The sequence below is a fragment of the Lacerta agilis genome, chromosome Z (genome assembly GCF_009819535.1).
Source record: "Lacerta agilis isolate rLacAgi1 chromosome Z, rLacAgi1.pri, whole genome shotgun sequence".
Classification (NCBI taxonomy): domain Eukaryota; kingdom Metazoa; phylum Chordata; class Lepidosauria; order Squamata; family Lacertidae; genus Lacerta; species Lacerta agilis.
The window spans coordinates 45509445-45532694 of NC_046331.1; the positions used below are offsets into that span (position 1 = coordinate 45509445).

The window sequence follows — 23250 nt, forward strand, 5'->3', positions numbered from 1 at the left end:
AAGACAATGCTTGGAACTCTGCTCTGATGCTCACTTCACTGAGGTCTGGACTGGCTTCTGGCATACACCAATGAGGTTTGGCAAGAACACCAATGCAATTTGCACATATTAATTAAGCTGCATGGTCCTTGATGAGCAAGGGTAATTAAGCATCATTAAGCTAGAAGTACAGAGCTATTAAAAAGCTGATTGCTCAAGATTTCTAAGCAATTTTAATGGCAATGATGGGAGCTGCACTAGATGTTCCAATTGTCAGCTGAGCAGGGAAAAGGGCAAATTCCATGCATCAAACAAACCCTGGATGCATCCAGACAAGATGGGGAAGAAAGAAGGGTGCACTGCTAAAATACAAAAATGCAATTATGATTGGATGATGATGGTGATGATGATGTTTATGATTTATCTATTGGATCTGTACCCTTCTCTTCTTCTGCAAGGAGCCTAGGGCAGTAAACAGACACAATATCTAGAAACAAGAAGCAAAAGCATTCTAAAACAGTCAAAACATTCTAAAAACAATTACAATTAAAAACCTCTAAAAGCAGTTGCAGTCAAAAACATTAAAAGCAACTGCAATTTGAAACATTATTCCATCCTATTGTCTTAGGGTTGCTAGGAAAAACATTCTTCAGCCCCAAGGGCCTGGGGAAATAGGAGTATTTCAAAATTCCTCCTGAAAGCTAATAACGATGGAGACAGGCACGCCTTGCTAGGGAAACCAGCCTACAAATGGGGAGCCACCACTGGAAGTGCTCTGTGATGCTGATGGCGAATTTCATTTATGAATCATTTTTTATGAAGCGTCCTAAAGCTATTTCATAATACCTAGCATATGTAAAGCAACTGCAAATATGACAAGAATTAAGACAGTTGCATCAATAGAAGCAGCTTTGTAGTCAGAACAGATGACATAGACTGACAGACAGACATAATTTTGTTTGTATGCCGCTTTTCCACAGTTCAAACCAGGCTCAAGACGCCACCTGGGATCTATCCTTAGAGCCCTGCTGAAGAAGGTGCTGAAAAGACAACAGAACTGGAGGGAGTTCCGAACGGCAAATGCTGGTCCACCACACAAATGGCCCAGTTTCAGTATGACGCAAGACAGCCCTCCTGATAAAATGGGATCTGATGGAAGCCATCGGCTGCACTGAGTTCCAAATGCAACTTACCTTTTTCACCTCTTGCTTTTTCCCTGCTTCTTGACATTAACTAAAATGGGAGGATTTTTGCATGTGCAAGAAAGGTGATGGATAAACCTTAATTCAAATTACTTATTCCATAAACTTTACATACCGCTTGACTGTAAAAATAAATAAATCTCAAAGCGGTTTACAAAAAGAAATACAATGAAATCATCCGTTAAAAAAACAGTTGAAAAGAACATTTTAAAGCCTTCGGAAAAAAATAAAAATAAAATCAATGATAAGCAAAACACCAGATTAAAACATGTGTCGGCTCTCCCTGGGCTGGATAGGATTGCTTTAGCAAAAACGTTTTAAGCAGGTGTTGGAAGGAGAACAGCGAAGGCAGCCGCCTGGTGTCAATGGGTAAGAAGTTCCAAAATGTGGTTGCTCCCACACTGAAACATGAATTCATTACAAATAGGGAATGAGTCTTATGTAACAGTGCCAGTTACTGTTAGGCACTGAGACTTTTGCTTTGTTTAGGAACACAGAGGAGTCCCAAACCCCATGGCACAGCAGCAATGGGGTCAAGGTGCTGCCCCCACCTGATGCTTCCCCGAGTCTCAGACCAGTCTCTCTGCTAGGAAGACTGCAGCTAGCAAGTGTCCAGACGCACCTGTCATTGTGACTTTGGCTTCGGAGGAAATTGAAGGGTTGCTTACACACCGCAAGTCGTGCTCAGCATGGATCATGCATGCTAACATTTTCAGATAATCCCTTGCTGCACACAACGACCTTAAAATTACTACCCCGGTGGAGGAAGGCAGCTGGAAAATGACAGCGTAATAATAGCATTCTCTCTGGGGCTGTCCTGGTTCCCTTCCAAATGGCTGGATCACAGCAGTAATTAAAACAATTATCACTGTTTATTCCTCCTGCACTAGAATATTGGGGCACTGGCTCCCAGAGGAACAGAGTTGGAGATCAGCACTTGCCGTTTCCTCACAAGAGAGCCTCTTGCTGTGATCTAATTGGGATGAGACAGGGCCCACCCGGGGAATCTGGTGCAGGCGCTTCCTTTCTCGTGCAAGGGAACCGAGAATCTTTGCACTGTGGGTGGGGTGGGTGTGTGCCATTTTCTGTTTTGCCTCAGGTGGCAAAATGTCTTGGACTTGGCCCAGAAGAAGGTGAGTTGCTAAGCAAGACAGTCAAAATATCTGAACCATCCAAGGCTGTATTTATTTATTCAAAACATTTATATACTTCCCAGCCATTAGCATTTCTAAACAGACAATAAAAATTCAATATAAACCCAACACTACCTTAGAATGCCTGCTGGAACAAAGAAAGTCATGAATGAGGGGCTGCCTGTCTTTATCACAGGCAGAGGCTTTGGCCCACTGTACTGAAATGCACAGTCTCTAGCATTTACAAGCCCTGCATCTGAGCCATCCCCTGAGGGGTCACAGTGGTTGGCCACTGTGAGAACAGGATGCTGGACTAGATGTGCCATTGGCCGGATCCAGCAGCAGGCTCTTCTCATGCTGTATATAACAAACCAATTACACCCTCGGTGTCTGCGGCAGCCAACATGTTGCCAGTCTTTCATGATATACATGCACAATAATTTATTGTGAAGCTTCCGCAAATGAGGCCCCTGCTGTGATGAGGAGATCTGATTTTCCTGCTGGGGTTATTTTGCCAGGATATTTTTCCAGTGACAAAATTTGCTCCTTGCCCATTTCCCAACCTCCACATTCATCATGCATGCAGGTACAGTGCAAAAGTGCGGGTAGCACAATCATCATGGACATCTATTGACCAGTGCCTGAGCCATCACTAGTGATGACCCTCAGGATCCCTTCCAACACTACATTTCCATTATTTCATCTATGATTTAATATGAAATACAAGTAACTTTTAATCCCTGCCATGCCATTTGATAAACTTTACTTACTTACTTACTTTCAAGCTTTTTTAGAGGGCACAACACTACCATGCAAGCAACCCTCTATCGTTTTCATAAAGTAAACAAGTGAGTGGGGAGCATTAAATTACCCCCCCACACACACACACAAAACCTTCTATATAGCTGCTGAGACCCAGTTAAGAATAACTGGGACCCAGTTAAGACTCCTCACTTGGAGTCAGGCAATTGGTCCATCTCGTGGCTGTTCAGAGATTAACAGCCAGGGATCATTCCCAGCCAAACCTGGAGATATTGGGGATTGGACCTGAGACTATCTGCCTGCAAAGCAGAAGACAGCACCACTGAGCCCAAACCAGCTGAATTCAACTTGGTTGGGAATAGGAACTCAGGGCTCTGCCTTATACAGTGAGACCACTGGGCCATCTAACTCAGTATTTTTTTTAGAAAAAAATATTTTTTATTAAAGATTTTCTTGCTTTACAAAAGTACATGCCTAGTTTCTTTTTTCAGATTGTACAGTTTCTTATAAATCAGTTACATTTGTTATGAGACATTAGGGTTGAGTACAGTATAATGTCGAGGAACAAGAGTGGGGAGAGGAGGGGTGGGGTAGTGAGGCTCTTTTGTTTAGTGTGCATGTGGGGTTTTGTGTCAGCATCAATTGGGTAGCTTCTCTTTATGTTTGTTTATTACATTGTCTTGGTATAGTGAGAGGTATTGGGGGCCCAGGGTGTGCTTGGTTGTCTGTGCTTGGCTGCAGTGGGGTTTGCTTGCATGGGGGGGGGGGGCTTGTTGGGTCAGGTAAATCAAAAGATTGATTCGTATGCTGTTGGTGGATTCTTGTCATTGTCTTGTTGGGCTGTGTGTGTGATAAAGGGGAGCCATACTAGGTTGAAGGCATCCTCTTTTATTTGTCCCTGTGTCAGTTTCACTTTATTGGTTAGTTTTTCTAATAAGGCTCTTTCCCATACAATTTGATACCACTGGTCCATGTTTACTCCTGACAGGTCTCTCCAATGTCTGGCTATGAGGCTTCTGGCTGCTGAGTGTAGGTGGGTTATGAGCTCTTTGTAATGTGAGTGGGCATTATTAACTTGGACGATGTTGAGTTGGACCAGTTCTGGGGTGAATTCTAATACCTGTTTAGTTATTTTGCATATCTCTTGAAGGACTGCTATCCAGAAGGGTAGGATTTTGGGACATTCCCACCACATGTGGAGGTATGTGCCTGTGGATGTGCAACCTCTCCAACATCTTGGTGAGGTTCCTGGGCGTATCCTGGGCATATCAGCACCAGTTTCCACAGTGTTAGGTACCATCGCTGAGATGGACTTAAAGGGAGGTTTAGACCACATTGTAGTCCATTGTAGTCCATTGGGTGGGGTTAATTTTTGTCTGAGAGGTTGAAGTTGGTGTTGTTCCATTTCCTCAAGTCTTTGTTGATTTGTCACCACAGGGGATTGTAATTGTGAAGATATAGTTTGTTGAGGTTTCTGGTTTCTTTGTACCCCATAGTATCTGAATTTGGTGTGACAGAGTTTTAACTTTGTGATGTTGGTGATAGCCTCAGAATTTGCAAAGTTTACTTGTAGGTCTAACACCATTGCAAATGTGTTGAGTTTTCAGATTAGGGAGGTTACTGTGTTTATGGGGTCTGGTGTAGTGACCACCATCAGGTTGTCTGCGAAGAGCCCTAGTTTATAGGTTTTACCTTTTATTTCCACACCCTTGATTCCTGGGGCTGCTCAGAGTCGGATTGCAAGGGGGTCCAGGGCCAAGATGAATAGGAAGGGAGACAGTGGGCATCCTTGTTTTGTGCCTCTTTGGATTGCTATGGTATTGGAGTCCATAATGTTAATTCTGCCTTTTGCTGAGGCTTGGGAGTAAATTTATTTGATGGCTGCATCTGACTCAGTATCATCTAATCCAGGGTTTCAGGCAGAGGCCTCTCTCCCAGTCCTTCCTGAAGATGCCCAACGCCTGAACCGGGGACCTTTTGCCTGCAAAGCATTCACTCTGCCACTGAGTGCAGCCCTTTGAGTGTTCATATGAAGTGTTCCATCATCGCCAAACATTTCAGCTGCTGAAAAATGCCACAAACCGCCATGCCCTGAAGCTTAACATAAAGATAAATTTACTGGGCAGGGGTTCCTCATGGAAGTAATTGGATTATTATCCATCACTGCCAGATGTGTGGGGAATGGCTGCCCAGCAGAGGACTTTCTCCCTGACAGCCCCTAAACAGACCTTGACCGTGTAGCTTCCTCTGTATGCTGGAGACACAACTCTTTGCCCTCCTCTTTTGACAGTGAAGAGGGATCTACCTCTTTTCCTGAGTCTATCAGGTCCTCAGAGACTCACAGAATGATGGAGTGGGAAGGGACACCCACAAAGGTCATCTAGTCCAACCCCCTGCTGTACAGGAATCAGACTGTGTTTATGGAAGACAATCTTACTCAGCTACAAGTAATCGCCAAAGAAGAAGAAGAAGAAGAAGAAGAAGAAGAAGAAGAAGAAGAAGAAGAAGAAGAAGAAGAAGAAGTTGGAAAACCTCCAGTGAAAGAGAGTCCTGTGTTGCTTGTGACCATTTTAGGTGTTTCACTTGTTCATATAACTGTAATTGTAGAACTGGATATTAGAACTGTTTTTAGAATGGCATATTATATTGCTGTAACCCGCTTCTGGGACCTGATGGTGAAGGGGGTGGGTAACTATACTGAAAAATGAACTGGTGGGGAGTCTTCAAGGCTCTGTGGCCCCCACTTTTCACTCTTAGGATAATTCTCTGCTCCCTGCAGACTGCTAACGATCAAGTGGGCAATAGAATTATAGCCGTGCTTTAAAAAAAAAATTGTACACCAACACATATTTCCAGATGGATCACATACATATGCATGCATAACAGACCCATATAAAATACATAAGAAAACAATTGTCAATGAAGGCACAGAATGAAAGTGCCAACTTGCCACACAAATTGCACATTTATTTGTCATAACCTCCTTTTAATTTTATATGTGCAGAGCATCTCTGCAGTTTGGGAGGGAAGTGGCACCCTGCCCCACTCCTTGCACAGCTCTCCACCTTCCTATGCCCAAACGTCAAGCTTGAATGTGTGGATATTGGAACCATATACGTTTTGACCTTCTGTGTGTTTAAAGGTAAAGGTAAAGGGACCCCTGACCATCAGGTCCAGTCGCGGACGACTCTGGGGTTGCGGCGCTCATCTCACTTTACTGGCTGAGGGAGCTGGCGTACAGCTTCTGGGTCATGTGGCCAGCATGACTAAGCTGCTTCTGGCGAACCAGAGCAGCGCACGGAAACGCTGTTGACCTTCCCGCCGAAGCGGTACCTATTTATCTACTTGCACTTTGACATGCTTTCAAACTGCTAGGTGGACAGGAGCAGGGACCAAGCAACGGGAGCTCACCCCATCGTGGGGATTCGAACTGCCGACCTTCTGATCAGCAAGCCCTAGGCTCTGTGGTTTAACCCACAATGCCACCCGTGTGTGTGTTTAGGCCTCCATATATGCAGGACCCCAGGGTTCCAGTTTATGCAGGGGCCCATGAATAGAGAATTCACTTCTTCAGATGCCCAGGCTCTGCAGCCATTTATATTCAGGGAAGCTTCCTTGTGGGAGTAACGTGTTAAAGGGAATATATATAAAAAAATAAAAAAATGTCCAGTGGCACCTTAGAGACCAACTAAATTTGTTCTTGGTACAGTGGTACCTTGGGTTAAGAACTAAATTCGTTCTGGAGGTCCGTTCTTAATCTGAAACTGTTCTTAACCTGAAGCACCATTTTGCTAATGGGGCCTTCTGCTGCCGCCAGATCACGATTTCTGTTCTTATCCTGAAGCAAAGTTCTTAACCTGAAGCGTTATTTCTGGGTTAGCAGAGTTTGTAACCTGAAGCGTATGTAACCCGAGGTACCACTGCATAAGCTTTCATGTGCATGCATGTGTTAAAAGGAAGTTTATAGTTGGAGTTCCCTCTCCTTGCGTCAATTCTGGTGCAGGTGCAGATGAAGTTGCATTTGCACCACCCTCCCCCAACCCCAGTGCCCTCTGGATGTTTTGGACAACGGCTCTCATTTGGGGGCCAGCAGGGTTGGAGAAGGCTGGACTGCACCCATACAGAGCACTCTAAAAACCAGTGCAACCCACATTCTCAGGATGCCAGTTTGGTCCTGTTTATTAGCCCCGAAACCTACCAGACGTCCACTAAGAGATTCCTGACCTCATCCGGGACTTGAAACTAACAAGAGCCACAAACCTAGTTATTGTGAAAGATTGGTTTGGAATGTAACCTGAGGCCACTTTTCTATTCCAAAAGCCTTGCTAATTCAGATTCTCATTTATCATAGCCATTCAGCTTCCAAGTGCATCAAGTGCCAAAGGGGATTTCAGAGGTTTGAAAAGGAAAGTTAAAGACAGGGCCTTAATGGAACCTATTTGTTGCAATAATATGCTGTGCAGAGCAAAAACGATGATGTCTGGGTCTGATGTGGAGGGGGAAAGGTGCGAAAAGCTGTTGGAGGTACAGAGAAACTGAAATTCAAATGATTATTAGTTGAAATTCCTTACATTTCTAAATGAGAACAGCCAGGCAGGACGTGCTCCTTGTCACTGTTAGCAACCTTTTAAAAAAACATTTCTTTGCATCTTGTGTCTCCAAACTTTTGCAGTATTAAAGGAGATCTTTAAAGCTGTAACAGCAACAATGCATTTTTATCAGTATATTTAATGAACACTTTATATTGTTTTATGTAAAGTGGTATATAAGGCAGCATATAAATATTGCTCAATAGATGAAGGAGAATGAAAATAAACCCAAATATTTTTCTGACCCCTGCATCCCATGAACTTCCCAGAAGTGAAGCCACAGAGGAGGGCTGTGTGGCTCAGTGGTAGATCACGTGCCTTGAATGCAGAAGGTCCCAGGTTCAATCCCAGGTGGGACTGGGAGGGACCCCGTCTGAAGTCCTGGAGAGCTTCTGCCAGTCAGTGTAGACAACACTGAGCTAGATGGACCGATGGTCTGAATCTGAATAAGGCAACTTCCTATGTTCCTGTGTTCCATATTATTGATCTGGATACTATCTTGCGCCTACCTCTCATTACAAATAAAACCTCACACGGATGAGAGATCATGGCAGAACATAGAATCATAGAATTGCAGAGTTTGAAGGGACACTGAGAGTCATCTAGTCCAGCGCCCTGCCATGCAGGAATATTTTGCCCAAAACGGGGCTCAAACTCACAACCCTGAGATTAAGTTTCATGCTCTACCAACTGAGGCTTTATATCCCAGCCTTTCATTGGCTTGGGAAAAAGGCAGGCAAAAACATGTTGCAAGATGTCTAAATTTAATCAGAAACAGAACAATATAACCAACCTATGGGGGTAATTGGGTTTTGAAAGGGATACATTTTAACTTGACATTTTACCTGCCGATATAAAGCTGCTTTTCAGTGAGAGCTTTTTGAAGTGCCTTCCTTTAATTAAGATACTGGGTAGCAGAGACAACAAGTTTAAGAATCCTGAAAACAAGGAAGAACAGCAACCCAATACTTTGCACACTAAAAGGCACAGCTTAAGAACAACACATTAACAGAGAGTTAATTTTCTGTATGGTTATTAGACTTTAGATTTAATATTTGAATATTGATTTTTGGCAAGGGTATCATTTTAATATTGTTAAATAACATTATTTTAATTGTTGCTTCTAATTATTCCTTTCTTTCAAATAATTATATTGATTTTGCAATAATATATATTAAATGAATTCAAATAATTCCATGCAGTCTTCCTTAGAAGTTTCATTGTTATTGAGCAAGTGATATAGCTTTCTTCCAAAAATAGTTTATTTTTCAATTTCTGTATAATAAAGAGGTGGGGTTTTTTTTAAGGGAAAACAAATTATCAACAACCTGTCCCCCTGGCAGCCTCTTGAGCTGACAAACAAAGACACAGATTTGTGTTTTCCGTTAAAAAGATTCTCTGGTGCACACTATTGTTGGTGTTCAGTCATCAAACGCAACCTTTCTGTATTGCATAAAAACAGGTGGGTAGCCGTGTTGGTCTGCCATAGTCAAAACAAAATACTAGAAGGAATTTTTTTTTTTTGACATAAAAACAGGGAATTATTGGGGGAAATCCAATTTTCCATATTGTTCAATAAACACAACAACCCCTCGAGAGTGTTAGCTACCCCTCGTTACATGTTCACCTTTGCCACCTAACTGTGATTTCACATTTTTTTTAAATGCCCAAATGAGGTAGCAGCTAGGAAGCTCAGAGACATTCCAAGAGTCCCAATAACAAACTAATAACAGTGAGAAAATCCACTTACATCAACGACAAAGATCTTCTGGGAGTCATCCAAAAATTGGACCTTCAGATGCAGCATCCTTGAGCAGGCAGCTGAGCAGTTGGCAAGATCTTGACACTCTGGGATGCAAGCGGAGGGGGGGGGGGCTTGCTCCTGTTCTGATTCATACAGAATTTCAGTCTCTGCAGGAGGGTAAGTGCTGGCAACTGGAGCATAAGTAGGAAAGGGAAGCTGCTGAAGGTAGACACCAACACCACCATCACAATCGCCAGGCAACTAAAAGGGTTTCTTTTGTTTGCAGATTTCCTGAGTTTCTGAAATGCTAAGAGACTAGTATTATGGTAAGAAGTAAGAAATGCTCTGGATTTGAACCAGTCCTCATTGCTCCATAAATAACTGAAGCACGAGGAGCAGCAGCCACTTGCTAGACTCAGAATTCCAGAGAGTTCAGCACCTGCGGCTTGGACCTATATGAGCTTCTTTTATTTTTATTTTTACCATGAGAACTAGAGATTTTTTTTTAAAGATTAGAGATGGGGAACCGGTGGACCTCCAGTTATAATTGGACTTCAACTCCAATCACCCATAACTCTTGGTCATGTCAGCTGGTGCTGCAGTGACCCATTCTTCCATTAGAATCTAGTTGATGACCCAGCATATAGCAATGTGGGAAAGGACTGCAGTTATCCATGGGCTTACAGGTACTGGTTATTCACAAGAGAGGAGTACTGTGTGTAAGTGGAGGCATGTTGAAGTCTTCTGTTTTTCTCTTCCTGCTTTCCCCCTTACGAAGCAAAATCCCTACATGACTTGTAAACCAGGTGGTTGTCTGAACAGATCTGCCCCACACTGATTAACGTTTAACAGCCTGAGTGGTTGCAAGCATGTCTCAACAACACAAGGAAAGTTATCCTCATCCTTCTGATGAGCCTGCCATCCTCGATCACACCAAATTTAACTCCTCTTTGCTGGAGAAATTGAATATTTGCAGGTTTTCCCTTCAAAGAACTCATAGAGGGAACCAGCAGAGACTGGATGCAGACAGGCAAGGGCAAAAGACACAAGGCACAAGGTTTTAAAAAGTAACCTTGGACCACACGTGTGCCAGATTTTTCTCTGTTGTGCACTTAACAATTTTTATCAGGCAGCATTTATGGGGCTGGCTGTACAAAGACAGTTGGATGGGGAAATGTGTGATCCTGTTCCTTGAAATGAGGGTCTTTTGCCCATATACCCATAACATCCATGGAATAACTGCTGTCAGTCCTTGTGTAACCAATGCTGAGTTTGAGGGGTCTTCCCTAACAGAAGGCAGCTTTCTAAGTTCCCGAAGGTGGAATGTTTTAAGTCTTTTTTTCTGGTGCAGGTTGCTATGCAAGGCGACTGTGCCTTTGGTCAGTGGAAGAGACATTTATTTGCTTTAAAAGAGCACCATCTCCTGGTTATTTTTACCAAGCTGTTAAATTTTCAGTTTCATGTTGTGTATGAGTTGGAGGCAGCCTTGCACTCCTCTGGGCTTGCACTCACTTTAAATCCCAGTCCTCCTGCAGATGCTGGCTTCTAAATGAAGCTTCTCTGAATTAACAGTGGACTAACTCACACTCAGAAGGGAACAAGTGACTCTCCTTAAAGCATTCAGGGCTCTTAAGCTTTATGTTGAAATAAAGCAGCTCTCAGAAGAGAAAGGCTATTAACTTAGCACCACCAGCCAATTAACATGAGCCTTGAACAAAACACAAGAGGACAGGTCTCTGCCTCCAAGGGGCTTACAAAATTCAGCCCCGGGAGGGAAAATGGAGAAGACAGAGGGAGGCAGATGGGTAAACGGGAGGTGAACTAAGTAAGCCTGCAAAAATGACCAGTCCAAGGCCACCCAGGGAACATAACTGAGTGGGGATTTGACTTTAACCCTCACAGTGCTACAGTTCCCAGCAACCCTTACAAACCACAGTTCCCAATATTCTTTGGGGGAAGCCATGTGTTTTAAATGTGTGGTGTGTACACAGCCCCAGCTGAACACTCTTGATGGCCCTACCAAAAGGGATGCATATGCTTCCCTGTCCCACCTCTTGGTGGCAATGGCCTGTAGCTCAGCAGCAAAGCATTTGCTCTGCATGCTGTAGTCATAGGTTTGATCCCTGACATCTCCACATGGGGTTTGGAGAGACTCCTGCCTGAAACCCTGGAGAGATGCTGCCAGTCAGTGCTGAAAACACTGAGCTGGTCAGACCAAGGGCCTGACTTGGTATTTTATACCACATCACACACTTTCCAATATGCTACGTGAATTAAAAGCCACCCTACCAAATATCACATGCAGTTGAGGGCAAGTTAAGAAATGTTGGATGTTTGCATTTGAGAAAAGTTCGCTGGTGTTGTTTCCCCTTGGGTGTGGCTCTTTGTGCTTAGTCATGCCGAGAGCCCATTGTGTGATGCAGAAGATGACACACTGGATTTCGCAGTGGGCAGTCATCACCCAAACACTGGGTGAAACCTTGAAGCAGCCCCACTCTCTCAACCGGAGTTAAAGATAATGTGTCCGTGTAGTTTGCATGAGGGCCCACTTTCCCATGGCGGAAGAGCAAGACAAACATGTATTTTTTTTAAAGCAATTAAAATATATAATTTCCTCTTTGCTGTAATTTGCTCCGATCTTGCACAACTTCTGGCCCTGTTTCTGTGGAGTGTTCTGCCACCTCCCTGCCCTTGGCCTTGTGGCAGGCACGGACCATGCCTTGAGCTGGATCTGTAGAGGAGGAAGTGGTTGAGCTCATGTCTGAGTGGAAACAGTTCCCTTTGCTGCAGAATACGTGCAATTTTGCCACTCACACCCTGGCTTGTGTGCTTTGAAAAGAGGCAAAGGAAATGCACTCTTGGTGTGTTCAGAGATACCTTTTTGCATAACTACATTTGCGATTTGATTTTTTTAATCGTAACAAGGATGTGGCCAAACACGAATATATTAAAAATGGTAAAAAAAGAAACCCCATAACACTGTAAGTGGCACAAAGCAAGATTAGTAGCTCTGCCCTGAACCTGAGGCCCAAAGGAGAGCTCATGGGAGCAGTGGAGGAGCTTCATGCTCCGGCACTGGGGGGCAGAGAGCAGGCAGGAGCGGGGCTGGCATGCTGTCCACAAGGGCGGGGCACACATCCTGGGGGCGTGGCATCCAGCGCAGGTGGGGGGACAGCAATGATGGCACCCCACCAGGATCGCGCTGCCGGGGGTGGTGTGCTCCCCCCACACTCAACTTCCTCTGCTAGTGCATGGGAGTGGTTGCGTGCAGGGATACCAAAGAAGGATGTCAGAAAAGCCAGTGTTCCATTCTAGTGCTTTATTAAAACAAAGGTGCAGACTTATAGCACTAGCCTTTACAGACATAGGACAGACACTGCAGCTAGCGGATGGCTTTTCTGCACTCATGCAAATGTTCGTACATTGCTTCACCTGACCCGATTAGGGCATGGGTGGCAAATGCCCAAGTCTTACCATTAGCTCCCCTTTCTGGGCTCAGAGCCCAGCACTCCAAGCCCACAGATAAGGAGAACATCAAAGCAAGCCCATTAGCTTATATCAAAGCAAGGGAATATAAGCATATATGAGCTCACTGTTACAACTACTACAAATTAATTGTAGGGTTATCTTGACTAGCAAGATGGTGACTGCAGAGCTTCTGGAACAGTTCACCTTGGGTTCAACACATGCTCGGCTCAACATCGAGAGTAAAGAGCCACAAGTTAATGTCACTTCCAGAGAGTGAGCTGAAGTCAAGGAGTCCATCCCAAAGGTTGGTCATTAGATGGGATGTATCCTTTAGGTTTACATAAGAAGTAGACTGGAACTAAAGCTCTGAAAAATAGCCTTTATTTCTTTAATCTCTTCTTCTTTCTTGACTTTACTCTCCTTTCACTCTAATCATTTTCTGGATTCACTCAATATCTGTCAAAAAGTCTACTTTTTCCACATAGATTTTGATGTACTGGTATTCCTTAAATATAGCCCACTCCTTATTCACTTTTTGTACCATATCCCCTCTTATCCTCCCTGTTAATTCGGCAATATGGAAGTATTCCATCATTTTAGATAGCAAGTCTGGGACGCTGCTGCTTTTCCAATTTTTGGCAATTAATAACCTTGCCGCCATAGTTGCATACATAAATATTGGTTTGACTGTTCTTTTTTATTTCTTCTGACATGATACCTAGGAGAAAGGATTCTGGTTTTTTTCCAAATGAAAATCTAAACAGCCTTTTCAATTCGTTGTAAATATTTTCCCAGAATCCCACTATCTCTTTGCACTCCCACCACATGTGTAGAAAGGTTCCTGCCCCGCTGTTGCATCTCCAACAGACATCACTACAATTTTTGCCAGTCTAACCGGGGTCAAGTACCATCTATATTGCACTTTCATTACATTCTCTCTTAAATTACAGCATGCCGTAAATTTTATATCTCTTTTCCACAGCCGTTCCCATTGGCTCATCATAATAATTTTCCCTAAAGAAAAATAAGCCTTATGCTTTGCTGAAGTCAAGATATAGAAATCTATTATCTACCACACTACGAACTCTAATAAAGAAAAAAGGATAAATGCTAGTCTAGTATGACTTACTCTAAATCAGTGGTTCACAAACCTTTTGGGGTTGCCGCCCCCTTGATTCCATTAAATTAATTCCCAGTGCCCCCTATCCTATCCGTCAAAACCATTATCCAAATAGCAGTTTGCAAGACCCACTAGGGAAGATAACAATAAAATTCGAAGCACTAACATTTAATTGCACATTTATTCAAAATCCAATTATCTATAGTTTAATTAATTCAACCAAGCTGATGAACATGACCTAGTGACACCAGCTTTGCAAAGTCTGACAGTCTTTTACACCTCCCTGCTGACATCAAGCACACCAGGTTGTGGTTTCTCACATCTGCCTCCTCAATTCTCTCTATTTCCCTCACCTTGTTGGGGAAAAAAGACATTTGCCCATCTCCAGTATTCTGGCAGACACTTTGGAACAGATGTGGGGAATATTTGGCCCTTCTCCTGCTGAACTGGCCATGCTTGCTGGGGCTGAAGGGGTTCTTCACATCTGCTTTAGGATATGGTGTGTGTGTGTGCGCGCGTGCACACACACACCAAATCACACAGATTCTTAGGAAGCTGAATTTTGCCCTCTGGCTCATGTAGAATGACATGTTCTAGAAACCCAGCCACTTCCCCCAGCACAGATATTACCAAGACAAACAACAGTGATGCAGTTTTGGTAATTAATACAGGTATCTATTTTATTTAAAAAAGTTACAAACAGGTGGACTGTAGGGTCGTCTTACAAAATAATGAATGAATGAAATGGGGGGCAGGGGGCGGGAATAGGTGGTTTTTAGTTTACAATGCATTAGATCATAGTTCTAAGTTTTGCATTCACTAATTTTTCCAGGTTTTATTTTTTCACCAATAAAAGGTACAGCACATTGGTTAAGTTCAGGTTTCCTTTTAGGTACTTTTCACACATATCACGGCTCTCAGCTGTGTCCATGCAAAAGGTCACAATTGTACCCAGGGGAGTATGTTCTCTCCCAACAAACAGCTGCATTCACGGACCCTGGCCAGTTGCTCTGGGGGGAGAGGAGCAAGGCCTCCTCAGCACCCACTGTGCAACCAACAGAAAAGGTGGCTAAGATAATTTAGAATTATCTTGTGTTCTGCTGCCACTCTTTAGTCCAGGGGATAGATAACCCAGGGTGGTGGGAGACATCTGAAAATGGCCTTTGTTTGGAGAGCCCCACTGCAGTGATTTGAACACCCAACAGAGATGCTGGAAGGTCAAAGGAAGCAGCCCACCAGAAGCTTTGTCCTCAACAAGCCCCAATGAAGCTAAAAGGGGGCTTAAGAGACAACTTTTTCAATTAACAAAGAGACCTAGGAGGCAGGCCTGGGGGTCCTGCAAATATGCACCTTGTGTTATCAGCTTCTTCCACAAAGCTACTCCTCACTGCAACCCAAGAGGAAGCCTTGGTCCCTTATTCCAATTTGCAGTGAAGAAACTGACACTGGGCATAAGTTTTGCCATTCCTAGTAATATACCAACTGCTGATGTCAAGAATTTCAAATCAAATTTTAACAAATGATCAATTAAGAAACAAAAGGGAAAGGGTTTGGTGGCAATGCAAGGTTTCTGCCCTCTTAGGAAATTAGGTTATTTGAATCCTCTGTTCCCTTGGCACTACTAACATGTTACCATATAAATATACTTTGAGAACAGCCTTCAGTTTTGAAGTCTTCCATTAAAGTGCAAACCTAAAATTAATTTCTAGTAACCCCATTGCAAATTTGGTAACCTGAAGCTTTAAACTTAAAACTGATTTTTTCTCAATAGGGTTCAAACGAGACTAAACATGCAGAATGCTGGTGCCTCTGAAGTTATAGTTGCCTCATATCTCAGGCTAGTACTTAACTGCAAGAATTCGTTGTCAACAGGTTATTGGCTTTTATAGGACAAGCCAGTATTTATCAACCATGTTCAAATTAATTAAGCTAGGCTCTTAAACCTACAATTTGATACAGGTAAATGAGCCGCAGTTATTCAGACTGTGGGGAGGAAAAGGCAGTTTCTCAAATCACTGCTGCAAAAAACTCCAACCTCTGCAACAGTTGTGTTAATAAAACTCAAAACACTTCAACAATTTATATACTTTTCATTCTGCATAATACCTGTGTTGCTGTTCTAAGTTTTCAAGTATCCAGACAAAATAGTTTAAATCAGGTAAACTCTGCAGAAGGCAATGGCTGTGTAATGCATTCACGCATGGAGTTGATGCTCAACACTCTTGCCTGTTGTGCCAGCTAATGCTCAGGGTACTGGAAACCAGGGGAGTGGGCAGGAAATACCAGTAAGTGCAACAGGGCACCAAGCAAACAGATATTGCTTCAAAACATTATTAGGAGACAAACAATATTTTAAGAACTAGAATTTTTTTGTTTTTGTTTTTGCATTTGATGTCATCTTAATCCTGTCAGGCAAACCCAAGTTAGCTTTTGCTTTTGAACAAAAGCCCCGTGGGCAACTCATTATCCTTTGCCAAGAAAAACAACATCAGAAATTAAAAGATGAACAGTTAAGGAGATGCCCTGGAGATTTAACATGAATGCTGCATCAGTTTAAAAAGGGGGGAAACAAACAAACTCTAAATACCATGTGAAGAAGGAAAACACATACAAAGTGCTGGTCAGCTCGAGACCCAGTCCAATAACTTCCTATCTTCATGTAAGACCAATGACCAGCCACCACAGCTGCTAGCGAAATGTGATGTTAAAAACATCCGTACAATATGACTCATATCTTTCTATGACACCATCACATGTAAACAGAACATTTTGAAGTTTCAACCAGTGACATTTTGTAGGAGAAGAAAACTTTCTTTTTTGCAAATCAAGCACGGATGTGAGGTAATATACAGAAGTAACCACTTGTTTAAGGCTCACTTTTATTCTCCATTAAAACTTTCACTTAAAAAGGCATTGAGTAGGTAATACTGAGTTTTAAATTTAATAAATACAAGTTCTGGAAATTAATTAAAGAAATCAAAACATATTTTTAAAATGAACTCTTGCATATTAGCCATTAATAGGAACTTAGAAAGCTATTTAAAAAAGAAAGAAAGAGGAGGACTGAGAGATAAAGAACAGATTTCAGAATGTGTGGTAAACATGCTAAGTGTTTGTCGCAGGCCTACGGATGTCCACGGCCGCCGCTGACCTTTTGCACCCACGCCTGGAAATGTGCTCTAAAGAGAGAGACAGGATTTAGCAAGGCTCAGTTCTGCAGCCTGGGCTGAAAGGGGTTCTCCAAAGCAGCATCTGTGCAAATTCCTCTGAGTTTTTATCTGCAGTTAAGACAAAGAGCAAATCAAAGGCAGGCTCGGCTCTTTCAGGATACAGTGTTTTGGCCAGGGGCCAGCCTATCCTTATATTAAACAGACTCCACTACTTTGCCTCAACAGTCCACACCCACTGCTTCTGGGCACCCCTCACCCCCAAGGTAGTTTAAGGTTGGGTCAGGCCCTTTCGCCTTGTCCTTTGTAACCCCCACCCCCACCCCATCAAGCACACAAGGCTCCTTTACATTCCCTTTTCTCATGCTTCATTTGAGTGCACAAATTTTCTCCAGACATGTACCAGTAAGCCAATTTCATAATCAAGGCCAGGATTCTGCAATCCTGTGAGTGGCACAGAAAAAGCAGGCAGTGATGCTTTTCAGATAGTGTTACACCTGGCAAAGTAGAATTTGCAAATGGGAACTCTCAGCATGGAAGGCAGTCTACCCCCCTTGGCCCCAAACAACCTAATATAACAGAAGAGAGAACACTGTTATTTCACTAGAAGCCCCCCCCCCCCTAAGAGGGGAAGTTTCAGACCAGGGCAAAGGAGAGGCTGCACAATGTCACCAGTGTTATTCCATTTGCAGCAACTGATGTGAGTTTCAACACAAACTTTTGAACTGCAGAACACAGTCAGCGACCACCCTGGAATATTTAAATGACAGCTGACACATCACATTTTTTTCGTAACCTCTTGCCTCTTTTGAGCCAAGAGGCAGCTTCAAGTCATGCAGAAGTACAATAGGCATTAGCAGTGGCACTCTTCCGCTTCTTCAGATGCTTCTATTATTAAAGTGATTTGCATGACAGGGAATATGCTTAGAGCAGCATGCGCAATGACTTTGGGGTCTGATCAACCTCGGAAGGCCCATATCCACATTCCCTTTAGACAACCATCTTTATACCCAAAGCCAGGCAGCAGGAGCAAAGCCTCAAGAGAAGACTTGCTGCCTCTGGAGTAGTTCTCCTTCGACTAGGCTAGGTGGTTCGCTGGAATCCAACTCCCATTAGCCCAAGGCAGCCTGGCCAATGGTCAGGAATGATGGCAGCTGCAGTCCAGCAAAATCTGGAAGGTACCAGGAAAGATGGAGAACCAGGAAACAGATGCTGAGGCAAGGACCTCAGGCCAGACTCCCTCCTTACACATGGGGCTAAATGAGGCAGCCTGATGGCTGCCATCAACTTGCATCTCCACCTCATTTTCTGTGCTAGTCTGCATCCTGCTGGTGAGCTCATGAGGTTCCAAAAAAGAGTTCATCAGTAGCCTGTGGACCTTGTTAATCTAGTTACTAGGCACTGTGGCCAATAATGTGGTTTTGCCAGACTTATTTCCCACCTCACCAAGTGAAACTTCATTGCAGTTTTGCATAGCCTGTATGATCACATAAGGCCCAGAGGTCCACTCTGCTGGTACCCAATGCAAGCACTTTAGGTCCTAACCAGTGGCTCCCCACCAAAAGGCAGGTGTATGCTTCAAGGCAAGTTAACTGAGGTGCTGCTGTGCATTCACATGATCCTCATTCAATTGGGGCAAGTTAACAATTATTTTCTGGGCAAACTTGAGAGGGGCAGAACGAAAGCACTGCAAACAGAGGGCAGCAGGTTCAACCCTTTGCTACTCTGGCTAAAAGGGTTTTGAAAGGCCAGTCTCTGCACAAGACCACGGAGAGCCATCAGCAGTTGCTATAGCAATGTAGGCTGAACAAAGTAAGTTTCTGGGAGCATCTGAGAGAGCCACTAGAGTCAAGTGCTTCCTTGGGAAGCACAAGTCTGAATCCTGGCCGAGGAACAAATTTAACTGGACAGCATAGGACAAGCTCCCTACACTGTCAAATGCGCTGCCACTCCTCACTTCTCAATCACAGGGTTGCTGCAAAAACAATGCTAATGCCCAGTTTTAATAAAATAATAATAATAATAATAATAATAATAATAATAATAATAATAATAATGGATACTGTAGTCCACCTTGAGCCTAACGGCTCCCCCCTACCCTGGAGTGCTTTCTGCTATCCATAGAGATTCCACCAACCTGCTTGGTATGGCCATGATTGAGGTTCTGCTTTTTCTTTTTCACTGGACAATACAAGTTGTACAACACTGGTCTTGCTTTTCAGGCAGGGATGCATAGTTCATTTGCCTCACGATCTCTGCAAAGAGTTCATCCACCATGGTCTTGCTCTTGGCAGACGTCTCCATGAATGGGCAGCCCCACTCCTGGGCCAGAGCACGACCTTCCGCTGACAAAACCTCCCTTTCCGACTCCAGATCCACTTTATTCCCCACCAGGATGAGAGGAACCTTCTCATATCGCTTTACACGGACAATTTGGTCCCTCATTGGTTTGATGTCCTGAAGAAGAAAAGAAAGCCATTGAAACCCTCATGGCTGCAGCAGTGCTCAGATAGCAAACCAGTGCAGCTGTGACCAAATGTTAAGCGATCTAGCCTACATGCCAGAAGGCAGGTCTGGCTCCACTGAGAGGGCATGAAGTGACAGTTTGCATTTAGTGGGCAGAAATATCCCTGAGGGAATGGCAGGTTCAGAGAAGGGATCTGTGCTATGCCTTCATGTATGTTATTTTGCTTTAAAAAAAACTCATTTATATATATTTTTGTATGAAGAAAAGTCCTTGCCAAAAACCACACAATACAGGTACAAGAGACACGTGAGAACAAAAAAAGACAGATAGGCAGATGGTGGCATGTCAGAGGCTTGACAAGCCTTCCAAGTCTCTGGGTCTGTAAGAACAAGGGGTTTGTAAGACACCTGGCAACCCATGTGGGGAGGGTGTCCACAAGTTGTTTTGCAAGCCTCCACTGGAGCATGGGGGGAGTGTGACTATAAATAAGTCACATGGGATCTATGGGATCTTGCACACTTCTAAGTTACAGAAGTAATTAAGTATTGAAAGCTACAATTATTAATGCAATTGCATGGGAAGACTCACGCCTACTTCCTTTTGATTAGGAGTGCTAAGAAAAGACACACACACCCAGTGCAAGCGGGTTCCACTGCCCCACTTGAGGATTCAATAGAGGCTTGAGGCCTTGAGGGGTTATTAAGTTGTCTTTCTGCTAGAACATGCAAGATATCATGAGCAGAGAAGAGAGGCAGCCAAGTGCAATAGAAAAGAAATGCCAAGGAAAGAAGCCTGGAATCAAGATAAGCATTTATCTAGCTATGCATCCATGGATATATTCCACTCTCTGCGTGGGTGTAATAGAGTCTGCCAAGAAGCTGGAGTCCATCCAACTCAGCAAGTTAGCTGGTGCCAGGAAGGAGTCTTTGCACGGCTCTTAGGGAGGGCCAGCTTCCAATCCTTCCCATGCATTCCTTCCCACTCCAGGTTACAGGAATCACTATTAAGATGCCCAATTGCAGCTCTGCATGCTTGAACTTCAAACATGAAGGTTTCAATAGCATGCTCAGGCTCTACCCCCCCCCCAACTCCCCTCCCGCTGAATTATTATTGGGAACTCAAGCAGTTAGGAGCTAACTGGCAAAGACCAAATTGTTTTATGGTTGTGGACTGAGCATATTTGAAGACTGCTAGGTTAGCTAAGCCACCACCAATACAAAAACAATTTTCTCTCTTTAAAAACTCAGCAACAAAGCATCTGACATATCCTGACACAACTCACATGTCAATAGCTTTTAGCAATCAGTATCTGCAGTCATCCCTTCTGACCCAAACTGTCTCTGTAACAAAGTGTGGTCAGATTTTAAAGAAAACAAGTTCTATGCATAGATATTCCAAAGCTTTTGTGTATGTTTTGGGAAACAATGTTAAGCTAAAAACACAGTTATGGTTTTCCCAGTAGTGATGTATGGAAGTGAGAGCTGGACCATAAAGAAGGCTGATCGCCGAAGAACTGATGCTTTTGAATTATGGTGCTAGAGGAGACTCTTGAGAGTCCCATGGACTGCAAAAAGATCAAACCTATCCTTTCTTAAGGAAATCAGCCCTGAGTGCTCACTGGAAGGACAGATCCTGAAGCTGAGTCTCCAATACTTTGACCACCTCATGAGAAGAGAAGACTCCCTAGAAAAGACCCTGATGTTGGGAAAGATTGAGGGCACAAGGAGAAGGAGATGACAGAGGATGAGATGGTTGGACAGTGTTCTCGAAGCGACTAGCATGAGTCTGACCAAACTGCGGGAGGCAGTGGAAGACAGGAGTGCCCGCTGTGCTTTGGTCCATGGGGTCATGAAGAGTAGGACACGATTAAACGACTAAACAACAAAACACCACAGTGCTGCCAAATTGTGATTGTGAATAACAGCTTCTTAAAGCCTAGTTGCATTCCTAACAGATAAATATATTTTCAGTTGCTTGAGATTTTTTGGGGGGAGGGGAAACACACAAAAAGTGCTGGGGGGGGGGGAAGCATTGATGAAACAGTATTTCTTACCTGGAAAGATTGTTGGTTTACCAAACTGTAAACTAGGATGAAGCCTTGGCCATTTTTAATGTAGAGATCACGCATGGAAGCAAACTGTTCTGTCCCTGCGGTATCCAAGATTTCAAGTACTGATGGGGAGCAGTCCACTTCAATCTCCTTACGGTAGAAGTCTTCGATGGTGGGGTCGTACTTCTCAATGAACGTCCCGGTGACAAACTGCACGGTCAAAGCCGACTTGCCCACCCCCCCACTCCCTAAAACCACGACTTTGTACTCCCTCATGGGCGCTGGCGATCCCCCTGCACAGCATAAAACAGGGAGGCCGCGAACCGGGGAGCAGTTGGCGGGCAGGTGGGCGCAAAGGAGGGCGAGGGGGAGCAGCCGGGGCAGAGGAATGCAGAGTCAGGGGGCTGGCACGCCCCCCGCGAGGAATCGGGGAAAGCCACGGGGAGAAGGGAGGCCGAGAGGGGGAATCCTCATAGGGCTGGATGCCCCAGTGGCTTCCCCCACCTTTTCCAGGGGGGCTCGCAGCTGCCTTTGCCCAGAGGCGGAATTTTATTCCGGGGGGGGGGGTTTGAAACTGAGGCACGTGAAGGAGAAGGTGGGCTTGGTTTTTCTGAGAGAGAAAAGGAGTAAGAGGGAAGCCTGCGCCTGGGAGAGGAAGGGGCAGCCCTGAGATCGGGTCCCTTGCAAGGGGCTTCTGCCCTGGGGGGGGGAGGGGGCGGGGCGAGGGGGCTCAAGGCCGCGCGGGTTCGCGGGGTGCGCGCGCCCGTGAGCCGGCTGCTGCTTCCGAGGGCCCCGCTCCTGCCGCCGCCGCCGCCTCCGCCCGGCTGCTCCGTCCTACCTACAGGGAGGAGCAGAGAAAAGAGCCCGCGAGGAGCGGCTCAGAGATGCCCTCGCCGGCCCGCCAAGCCTTCCAGCCGGCCCCTCGCCGCTGCCGCCCCCCTCACCTGCGCCAGGCTCCGGCCGCCGCCGCCGCCTCACTGAGCCATGGCCGGCCGCCGCGCTCTGCTCAGGGGTGGGGAACCGCCCGCCTGCCCGGAAGGCTTATGCAGCAGCACCGCTCACACGGCTTCCGGGAGGGAGCGGAAAGGACATCCGATGCCGCGACACCGGGTGGGCGCCCGGGCGGAGGCGGTTACGGCACCAGGGCGCACGCGCAAATAATAAGCGACATCCGCGCCGTCGTAGAAAGAGAGAGGCCTCACTTCCGGTGTGAGGAACTCACTTCCGCCGCTCTGTCCACCCGCCTTCATCATACAACTGTTTTTATTTACATTTCTGTTTTTATTTACATTTCAGACGGGTGCCAACAACGATCATATTTCTGGCTAGGCAGTTCAGAAAAAGTTTCCTCAGCGGTTCGCAGGTCTAGCGAGAGAGGCGCCTCCAGTCCAGACCTTGTCGGTTGTCGCCACTTCCGGTCTGAGGCGAAGTGGGTTTCCATAGCAAAGCATGGGGGGGGGGAAGGAGCTCGTCGACCATAGAGATCTTTTCGGAAGTTCAGATTTGCATCCGGCGCCCCGTAGGCGCACTTCCGCCACGAGACACGGAAGTGCCCAGGAGACCCCGAAG

At 44.8% G+C, this 23250-nt stretch overlaps 1 protein-coding gene across 1 annotated transcript; it reads right to left on the reverse strand.

Moving 5' to 3' along the window:
- Positions 1–16859: 16859 nt before the first annotated feature.
- RAP2C (RAP2C, member of RAS oncogene family) lies at positions 16860–22062 on the reverse strand. Its single transcript, XM_033137400.1, has 3 exons — positions 21685–22062; positions 19302–19621; positions 16860–17275 (listed from the first exon to the last, which is right to left on the reverse strand). The coding sequence occupies exons 1-2, from the start codon at positions 21955–21957 to the stop codon at positions 19343–19345; spliced, it is 552 nt and encodes a 183-aa protein (XP_032993291.1). The 5' UTR covers positions 21958–22062; the 3' UTR covers positions 16860–17275; positions 19302–19342.
- Positions 22063–23250: the final 1188 nt, after the last annotated feature.